Here is a 9,945-nt window from a genome sequence, read left to right on the forward strand (position 1 = left end):
GTGCTTTTTGGTTTTTTATTCTATTGATGTGATTTATTACATTAATTGGTATTAGGATGTTGGAACAACCTGCGTTCCTCAGATAAATCCCATGTGGTCATGGTAAACGATTATTTTACTACATTGCTGGATTCAGCTTACTAAGTGTTTTGTTGAGGATTTTGTGTCCATTATCTTAAGATACTATGAAATTGGATGCTGAGTCCACAGGTCACTCCTAGGGGCTTGGCAGAGAGTGGATGGCACCCATGGGGCACACATGAAGGGAGAGACCCAAGGTGGGGAGCTGGAGCCCAGACTGCAGAGGGTGGGGGTGTGAGGCAGGGACACCCTGGCCATTCCCAGAGCCAAGGGAGGGGACCTCCTAGGAGAGGGGGTGGAGGCAGCCAGAGGCCAGGTGGGACCCGGGGGGATGGAGGGGACGCAGAAGGAAGAGTCCGCAGGGCAGGATCAGGAAGAGAGTGAGGAGCTGTTCAAGGGATAAGGGACCAGAGAAGCAGGGAGACTGCACACCCCCCCGGCCCAGCCACCCACACAGAAGGCCACAGGCCGCCCACCTGACACAGCGAAGCCCCACAGACCCTGCAGAGGACAGAGACAGCAGGGGAGGGGCGCGAACGAAGGACGCACTTGCTCATGTCTGCATGCAATTATGGAGCCAGGGAAGGAGCAGATCATCAGAGGTGAGGGCCCCGGAGGTGAGAAGGGGGAAGGACACACTTGCCAGCAGCAGACTGGGACCCTGAACCACCAAATCTGTGTGAGAAGGGGTGAGTAAGAGGAGTTTCAGAAACAAAGGGGCAGCGTCTACGGCAGTCACGTGTTCCCAGGTAGAGTATTTATCCTGACCCTGTCAGGCCCCGGGCCCCCCATGCCAGTCTTAGAGCAACACCTCCACATTAAGCTCTGGTCACACTATTGGCACCTAACTCTCCCTGCAAACTGACACACACTCGATCTGTGGGTACAGAGTGAGTCCTCCTTCAACATGGCTCAACCACCCGTTAGGTCACCCGAAAAAAAATCACTGCTACACATTTCCGTTTGCATTTTCCAGGCTATATTTCCCCCTGCTCTGCTGAGACAGAAGTGGGGAGCTCTGAGGAGTTACAAGTATTTACACCCAGTGACGTGAACTTGTCTCATGATATACAAATCAACACAGTGACGTGAACTTGTCTCATGATATACAAATCAACACAGTGACGTGACTGTGTGGAAGGATACATGTACATTGAATAAATATGCAGCTGTAAGCGTCAGCCACACGCGTGCTCATTTACACATACATATACAGAGAAAGAGCGTGTCGTATCCAGAGTATAAATAGGCTAGGCACTTAAATATTTCCCGGGAGGGGATGGAAGACGGCGCTCCCGCTCGCAGTCTATCTGCTGAAATACTGGCTGCAGTTGGGGTCGCCCCTGACCTCCACGGACCCCGGGATCTTGTCCTTGCTCCAAGGGTAGACGCACCAGCAGAGCCCTGGCTCGCCATCCATCGATGTCTCACACTGCAGAGGCAAGATGCACAAGGTCACAGTCAGAGTTGCCCCCGTGAAGGTGGGAGGAGGCGGAGCTCCACAAGCCCGGGAGCCTGGCCATGGGCACACCAGCCAGCCAGGCCATGAGCGTGACCTGGGGCAGGCCCAGCACCCTCCCACCCAGCCCTCCCTGCAGAACGGAGACAGAGGCCGAGCGAGCATCGCTGAGGAAGCCCTGCGTGTGTGAAACGGCTCAGTGTGTGCACGCTGTCTGCTCTGTGGCCCCAACAGCGGGCCACTGAGCCCAGGAGAACGTCCCATGCGTGGCTGCCATTCCCTTGGACTCCTGGAAAATTCCCCATCAGGAAAGCGCTGCCTGGTCCTCAGTTTCCCCTGCCTCCCCCCCCCCCCCCCCCCCCCCCCCGAGCCTGCATTTCACTGGGTCCTAAAGAGCTCCTGAAAATCAACTGCAGGCTGTGTCTGATCTCATGAATCATGTGCAGGCTGGAGAACGCTACCGTGTTGATGAGGTTTGTCATTTCCCTTTGTGGGGAGAAAGGCAGTGCGAGATGTCCACGTGGACACCCGCCTCCCTAAGTAGGACCTCCCCCCATGTACACAGGGAACAGATCTGGAGCCCGAGGGGCCGGCTCCCACCTGCTCAGGCTTGACCCAGAGCCCCTGGCCGAGTGTGGAGGTCCCCACTGGCCGTGACCAGGAGCTGGTCCTCAGGCTCCCAAGGTCTGGCTGCCCCTAATCCCGAGGTGTGGCCTTCCCTAATACGGTGGGTTACAGACCCCTAGTAAGGAGAGTGGGCTCTGCAGGGCTGCCCCCACGACAGTGCCCCCAGCAAGGTGCGCACCTGTTTGCTGTGATAGAATCCATTCTTGCTGCAGTTGGGCAGATAGAACCTGTAGGGCTGTCCAGACGTCCGCTGCTCCTCGGCCAGACGGTCCAGCACTTCATGCAGGTGCTGATAGCAGGGCCCCTGGAAGAGCAGGGGAAGGGGGGTTAACTGATGGGAGGTTCCCAGGGGATGGGAGGGGAGGCCTGCTCTCCCATGGAGGTGTCTCTCTGAGTTGTCAGCAGGAAGGATGGGGTACATGCCTGCCCTTCCTGAACGCCAGCCACACCCCTGTGGGGAAACATGAGCTCCCCCATCCCCATGGCCTCTCCCCCAGTCCTCTGCCCCGTGGGGGCTTCGCAGCTCTTCCCACAGCAGAGAGTTCTAGACTCGGAATGCCTTTCCCCTATTTTGTTATTTCACAGACGCCAGATCAAGCCAGGTCAAAGCCATCCAGCCAGCACCTGGAGAGGAGACTGAACTTGTCTCCACACACCATCATTTCCAGATGAGACTCTGAAGCGTCTGGGAAATGGGTCAGAACCTCCACTTTTCTGGGGGTGGCTGGTGGCCAGAGAAATGTTCTCGCTCTTTTCCACACCCCAGCCCTGCGCACCAACTCTGATTCTTGGTCGCCCTCACGTGGTAGAATGAAAAACGGCCATCAAATCCGAAGGGACCGGCCAGTCTGAGTGCAGTGGGGACAGTTTTCACGTGGGAAGATAAACTAGCTCCCAGGACAGACAGCAGTGACCCTGGCAGAACTGACATCGCAGAACCATAACGTGGCCAGGATCATAAATGTTATATGACGCACATTGGACTGCCGTTTCTAAACAGGGACGGGCATCAAGTCCTGCGCTGGGCTCCAGGGCCCAGTGATGAACGCCTGCCCGACCTGCCCGGCTGGCTTCTCGGCTCAAAGTCCTTGCAGGAAAACCAGGCAAAGCTACAGTCTACCTGCCTTGGGAGGCAAAGTGCTGATTCCTGGGGCTCCAGGCTGTGGGGAGCCCACCCACCTAGCCAGACACCTGCCCGGCCTCACCTTCGAGGCATCCACCAGCTTCTCGGCGTTCACATAATTACCGATGGCCTTCCAGAGAATGGGTGTGTCGTCGGTCGAAGGCGCCATCAGGTGGAAGTTCTCCAGGAGCTCCTCCTGGGTCATGTCGGTGCTCTCAGAGGATGACATCACATCTGGAAGGGTCAGGACCCAGACCGTGAGCGCCCCCGGAGCCTCTGTGCGCACTCCCTCAAGTGGACCCAGGCGTGGACCCAAGGGCAGTCGAGTTGACCTGGGGTTTTGCCCACTTCCTCTTTAAAGGTGGCTCAGACCTCTTCCAAGAATCTGAAGACCCAACAGCAATTCTGTGCTTTGAGGGTCTGGCAAGGGCCCCTGTGGTGTTGCTCCTGAAGCAGCAGGCGGGCAAAGCCACGTGTACGTTTGGATTTGGTGACGGATAGAGTCATAGAGAACTGGCTCTCCTGCGGAGCTCCTGGGCCCTGACTCCTATTTTACTAACTCTGAAGTCAGGGAACCAGCAGGAAAACGGGGGTCCCTCTTCAGAAGGGTCACGTGCCCCAGCAGATTTCGACCAGGGAGTGGGAGCGTGGGATTCCTCGGAGAGTCACAGAGGACGTGCAGCCACCCGCCCGATGGGGAGGTGGGGACAGGGGGTAGAGGAAGAGGTGTTTCCTCTGCTTCCCACTACAAATAAATCGCCGCTAAATTCAGGAAAGGTCTGATTGTCCTTGGAGGCGACATACACATCAAACACTGTTTTCTATGGCGGCGAATGTAAGTGAGGTTTACAGCCTGCGTTCACATTATGTTCTGTAAACACTCTGGCAGCACACTGTCTCCACAGGGGTCGGCTACAAAGCACATTCCAAACCCTTCTCCGGGGGGTCCAGCAGGAGGGATGCCCACACCAGGCCTCCCCAGAGGCTCCTGCCCTCTCCCCAACTCTCCCACTGGGCTGTGGGGGTTCTCCGGCCTCTCCTCCCCCCTCCTGGGCCCCTCCCGCAGGACCACGTGGTGACAGAGCTTGTCTAGATGACCGAAGGTCCTTTCCCCTTGGAGCTCTGGACTTGGGTGGGTTTGCTCCACACCCGCCGCCTCTCCGGTAGAACCCTTCCCCTTTCCACCCTGCGTGTCCTACCTGTGTCACTGCCGGTGGGCACGCAGACACCCTGGCCGCGGATGAGGGCTTGCAAGGGCCGCTCCTTCCCTGGCAGCACACGGCAACTGAGCCCGCTGGCACAGCGTGCACTGGCCACACCGCAGGCAGTGCCCTGGGACAGCGTGCACATTGGGCAGCAGCCACAGTTGGTGGGCCGGGCACTCTCGGTGCAGGAGGCAGGAACCGGCGGGCAGAGCTGCAGCTTCTCGGGGGAGCAGGGTGCACACCGCCATGGCTGGGGAGCTGGGGCGGTGCCCCCGAGCCGGACAGCCAGCAGGAGCAGAAGCAGCCAGGCGCAGGCAGCAGGGACCGCACGCATGGTTGGGGAGGTGTGGTGGACGGACAGACACCGGCGCTGGTGGGTCAGTGGTGGAGCGGCAGCTGGTGCTCACAGACAGAGGTGCCCTTGGGCAGAGGTAGCTGGTGCCCGTGCTTGGTGCTTGCTGGGAGCCTCGTGCACCTTATAAAGGGCGCAGGGCCACTCCTCCCCATCATGGGGGTTAATGATTGTCAGCACTGCGTGCTTGGGGCTGGCGTTCAAAATAAGTTTGGAAAAAAAACACACACACACGTTTGTTTTGCTCCTGCGCTCAAGGCCCTACGCAAACCGTGGGTGGAGGTAGGGCCACTGGCCCAGGTTTCCAAATGTGTTTGTCCTGTCGTTACGGTTCCAATCTGGAGCCAAAGTGCAGCTCTAGCCAGGAACCCACGGCCAGACCCTACTTTGTTCAAGGGACATTCCCCCTGCCCACCCCTCAGCGTGGTCATCCCCAGACTCGAAGGGAACAGAGACATGGGCTGGGCAAGGTCAGCCTGCTGCCGGTTTTCAAACAAGGAAGCCAAGGCCCAGGAAGAAGGATCGAGGAGCCCTGGGGAGTTTTCAGGTCGAAGCCCAGAACTGCTTTTCCATCCCCAGGAAGGCCTCCAGCCCCCCAGCCCGTGCTCATCACAGCCTCTCCCACGAAAGAGCATGGAAGGGAAGGGACATCTTCCCCAGGGCTGGTGCCAAGCTGGTGAGAACTGGGCCTGCTCGTCCCCAGGACAAGCAGGTGCTCTGGTGAACACCTGGTCCCAGAGACCAGGCCGCCATTAACAACGAGGAGGTGTCTACATTTCCAGATACAGAAAATCCCTGAGATCAGTGAAGGCTTGTAATTTAAGTATAACTTCCAAGGGACGGTACATATTGTGTATAAAAAGTAAAACAAACAGATGTGTCCTGTGATTCTGAATTTATGGGATGCCTGGGGAAGAACAGAGAAGTCACTGGGATCAGCATCTGGTGTGGTGGGGCTGGGCGTGAAATCAGGTCCCTGAGGGACTGGCCTCCCCTGCACATACATTTACCTTTCTGCACTCGCCTTACTAGTAAACACTACACTATTCCATATAATCAGACATTTGCATCACCATACATGTTATCGACCTCAAGGGTAACCAAGTCACAATTAACGTACCGCCACCTCCTGTAGCCACTCGGCTGGGCCTGGGGCCTGGCGTCAGCGCCCTGGTCTTTGCCCTGCTCTAACCTTGGCCATGGCTCCAGCTACGATCAAAACAAGGTCGGCGGAAACACTGCAGTTGCAAGTTCAAGGTCGTGTTGTCATTATTTTTACAGAGCAAAGCTCAGTGTCTGGGTGAGGAGCTGACCAAAGCTGTCAACTAAACGAACTTTATTTTTGATGTGGGTTCATAAGGGATTTCATTTCCTAAAGAAGAATTTGTGCTCTGAATTTTCTCTGACTTGCTCTACTCAGAATCTGTGTGTCCACCTGAGATGGTCCCTCAGAGATGCACGTGAAAGAGAGGGTCATCTGGTAAATATTCAGGGCCCACCTACTGTGTGCAGGCCAGTGCCAGCCCTGGACAGTCCACCCTGTTGTGCACTTGCCCGGTGAGGCCTCCACCCCCACTTCAGGTCTCACTTGTTCAACACATAGCGGAAGTCGCTCTCCATGTAGATGAATTTCCCTAACATCAACTGCCACTGTGTGCCTCAGAGCAGCACTGAAAACACAAACAGCCATCAAACCCAGAGAGAAGCTCTCCCCTTCTCTGGCCACAAGAACACAAACGCAGCGAGTCCTCCTGGGGGCCTGGGGGGCCTCCTGTCTGTCTGCTCTAGGGGTGTCTGTGAATCCCAGGCCTTTTGCCCCCTGGTGGGTGTCACGGCTCTGCCTGGCCTTCCACGTCCCCAAGTCCATGCCACCATAACTTCGGTGACTCCCAGTCAGGGGCCCACTTTGCCTAATCACCCCTACTGGGGAGAGGGGTGCAGGGTGGGCTGACAGGGAGCCCCTCCTCAGGTGTTATGCCCTCAGAGCCTCATCTGCCTCCCCTAACCCCTGATCCCTACTCCCCTCCCAGCACCTCCCAGAGCCTGTCTTGAGCTTCTGTCTGGCAGCCTGTCCGTCCCCCAGCAGAGAGCACCAAGAGGGAGGGGGCCGTCCTCGAGGTGTGCACAGGTGCGGCACCAGGTGCAGGACAGGCTACCCGATCGCCATGTGAATCCCGGCTGGAAGGACGCCCTGTGAGGGCTGACTACAGCCTGGTCCTTGACGTGACCATTTTCGTGGGGAGTCTGGCCAACAGCAGGAGAGAGGGCACGGAGCCATGCGTGGTCACGTCCCACAGAAGGTGCCAGCCCAGGCAGGTCTGGGAGGAGAAGCAGGGCCTCCCAGACAGCAGAGAATGGGGTTGTGGTGCAGGCTAGTGGGTAAGGCGGGGCCAGGAGGAGGGCCCAGGAAAGACAGCAGGTGAATAGGAAAGAAAGGCCCGAACTGTTGTGCGATAGGCTCAGGCCCTGTTGTTAAGGCCGAGAGCCACCACGGGAGGGGTGAGGTAGGGCCAGCGAACTGGTCAGAAGAAAGTTCCAGAAAGGTCCAGGGCAGTAGGCCTGGAGACCAGAGGCCAGTGCTGAGACCCTCCTTCTGAGGGCTGGGCACCCCTGCCCATCTGACATGTGACTATTGAACCCAGGAGCCCAGGACCAGGGCAGCGGGGGCCAGGGGAATGGGGACCAGGGTTTCCTCTAGACCAGCTGTATGCAGCTGGTGCCAAGCTGTGCTCACCAACATTGCCAGAGGACCCTGCCCCATATCTCACCATCTGGAGTGAAGCCCACTTTGGCCACATCATAGCTTGCAGACATCTGATGTCAGGGAGGGTCACAAACTCCACGTTCAGGGCCAATGGGGTCTATTGGGGGGACGGGCAGGGTGGAAAGGCAATTTGGGGGTACACATGGGAAGTGATCTGTGTGAACACATTCCATCTACCAGGTAGGAAAGATCTTCAGCCTCATGAGTCCTGGCCACAGGGAGCTGCCCATGGCACCTGGCGGGAGGGGGGGCGGGGGGGTGACAGTCTCCACCTGCATGAGGTGGCAAACCCATGCTCCCAGTTGGGAAAAGCAGAGCAGGTGGCCTGCGCCCCCAGGGTCAGGCGAGCATGAAGGGCACGGACCCCACATGTGGTCTTTGTCAGTCCCTTCCATATGCTGCACATACATCACCCTCTGGCTGCAGAAGCCGTGGGGACAGGGGTCCCCTGCTGCTTCTAGGACTCGGGGCACAGCCAATGGGCATGTCCAGGAAGCTCCCGGCCTCCCAGAAAGACCGTCCGCGTGGGCACTTTGTATTTCCATGTCCTGGCCCACGTGCCATCTTCCTGGGCCTCAGTCTCCCCCACTGTGAGAGGGGCACTGCAAGCCCTGCACTGTGGGGGCCGCGGCCCCCAGCCCGAGCCTCAGCGTCCAACCCTGCAGAGGCGGCGGCATTGCTAGATGATGAAATCACACGGGCTTTTCCGTCACCCAGTCCGGCCTCCACACCACATGCCATTTACTCACCATCGGCCGGAAAGTTGGGCAATCCGAGCTCGCAAAACAATGCCAGGGTCAAGGGCAGTCAGACTTTCAAAGGGCAGGAACGCGGTAGCCCAAAGTCCCCTCGCAGGGAAGCTGTTTTCAACCTTCAGGGGAAGAAACAAAAAATGTGCCGTGTTCCCAACCGACACCCAGTATGATGTAAATCTGTGCAAGCCCCGGCCGATGCCCTGCCTGAGTGTGAAGGGCACCGTCCAGACACCGAAGGCACACCCACTCCCCCGCTAACCCAGGCCAGGAGGTAGCCTGGCTCCTGTCATGTTCACACAGCCCAGACCCTAGACAGAGGCGCGCTCGCTGGAAGGCCTGAGGCCAGTGCCCCAGGGGCCCTGGGAAAGGACAGGGCTTTCTTGGGCAATGGAAGGCACCCAACCCACCTGTGCAGCCCATGTGCTACTAGGGTACCAAGTGCCAGGCACATGCAAGGTGCCCAAACCTGTTCACTCCTGTGACCTTCTCCTGAACCCAAGTGTCACAGGTTAGACCACCCCACGGCACCTGGGGCCTGGTGGAGATGCACATTCCCAGCCCCACCCAGACCCTAATTCGGGGCAAGAGCACCCTGGGGACCCCAGTGCTTGCTCCAGCTTGAGCCTCAGGCTCAGAAAACACCCTCTGCTCTTGCCAAAAGTCAGCCTTGGAGAACCAGAGTACACAGCTGGGGAGGAGGCCACGGACAGGAATGTCGGTGCGGCAGGTGGGTGGGTGGGCTGTGTGGGGGACACACAGAACTCTGCAGGAACCTACAGACAGCCTGCTCCACCTGGGCCGCCCCCCCCACAGGTGGACTCCCACGCGGCACTGGTGCTCTTCAGCACCCCGCGCACACCTGGGTCCCTGCACGGCTGCCACAAGCCATGTTCGCTGAGCGTTGACGGGATTTCCTGCATCTCCTAGGACAGAAGCATCTGTGAGTCCAATGCGGAGCAAACACAGAACCAGACCAGCCCTGGGAACCTCCTGGTGGGGGCGGGGGGAGGGGGTAGTTCCAGCTCTGAGCCCTGGCCTGGGGCCCTCTGCACCCACTCACCTAATGTGTCTACAACAGAACCTCCATAGCCAGGGTCCCCTCCCCAGCATGGAGAACCTCTCTACGGGGCCATGGGGCCTCCCCCACCCCCAGGGCGGCAACAGTGTGAGTACTGGTGGGGCCAGACCTGAGGCGACACAGCCTCACCAGCCCTCCAAGACTTGCCGGCAGAGGTGGACCACGTGCAGGAAGGTGGGGCTCTGCTGTATCACAGTCCCGTGCACCACACGGGGGCGTTGCCCACATCACAGCATGGATGTCCCGGGGGAGGGGCGACCCCGCCCACATCACAGTGCGGACTTCACACGGCCTCTCCCCCACGTCACGGTAAGGACCTCATGGGGCAGGGCGTCTCCCCCCGTCACTGCGTGGTCGAGATGCTCGAACGTAGGTTAGTGTGGCCCTGGCACACTGTGCACTCCACGAATGGCATCACGTGCTCGTCCCCACGTAGCATGGATGGTATATTGCTTTGGATGATTCTAACAGGTGTTCGCTTTTACCTCCTGGTGCTAACTT

General features: G+C 58.5%; 1 protein-coding gene across 2 annotated transcripts; it reads right to left on the reverse strand.

Annotated features, from left to right (window-relative positions):
- Positions 1-1,037: 1,037 nt before the first annotated feature.
- Positions 1,038-9,269, reverse strand: IGFBP1 (insulin like growth factor binding protein 1). Of its 2 annotated transcripts, XM_029930829.1 has the most exons (6): positions 9,226-9,269; positions 8,361-8,482; positions 4,490-5,040; positions 3,373-3,524; positions 2,346-2,471; positions 1,038-1,513 (listed from the first exon to the last, which is right to left on the reverse strand). In XM_029930829.1, the coding sequence occupies exons 3-6, from the start codon at positions 4,827-4,829 to the stop codon at positions 1,388-1,390; spliced, it is 744 nt and encodes a 247-aa protein (XP_029786689.1). In that variant the 5' UTR covers positions 4,830-5,040; positions 8,361-8,482; positions 9,226-9,269; the 3' UTR covers positions 1,038-1,387. The 2 variants fall into 2 exon arrangements, with proteins under 2 accessions (XP_029786689.1, XP_029786680.1); XM_029930820.1 differs by lacking the exon at positions 9,226-9,269 and having other exon boundaries at positions 8,361-8,519.
- Between the last annotated feature and the right edge of the window lie 676 nt (positions 9,270-9,945).

Source organism: Suricata suricatta, chromosome 2 (assembly GCF_006229205.1).
Source record: "Suricata suricatta isolate VVHF042 chromosome 2, meerkat_22Aug2017_6uvM2_HiC, whole genome shotgun sequence".
Taxonomy (NCBI): domain Eukaryota; kingdom Metazoa; phylum Chordata; class Mammalia; order Carnivora; family Herpestidae; genus Suricata; species Suricata suricatta.

Excerpts from the sequence above, each read along its gene's own strand:
- IGFBP1 (XM_029930829.1), bottom strand. The coding sequence starts at position 4,829 with ATGCGTGCGGTCCCTGCTGCCTGCGCCTGGCTGCTTCTGCTCCTGCTG. Across the intron at positions 3,525-4,489 it reads GCCCACCGGCAGTGACACAG|ATGTGATGTCATCCTCTGAG; the intron begins GTAGGACACGCA and ends TGACCCTTCCAG. Across the intron at positions 1,514-2,345 it reads GATTCTATCACAGCAAACAG|TGTGAGACATCGATGGATGG; the intron begins GTGCGCACCTTG and ends TTGCCTCTGCAG.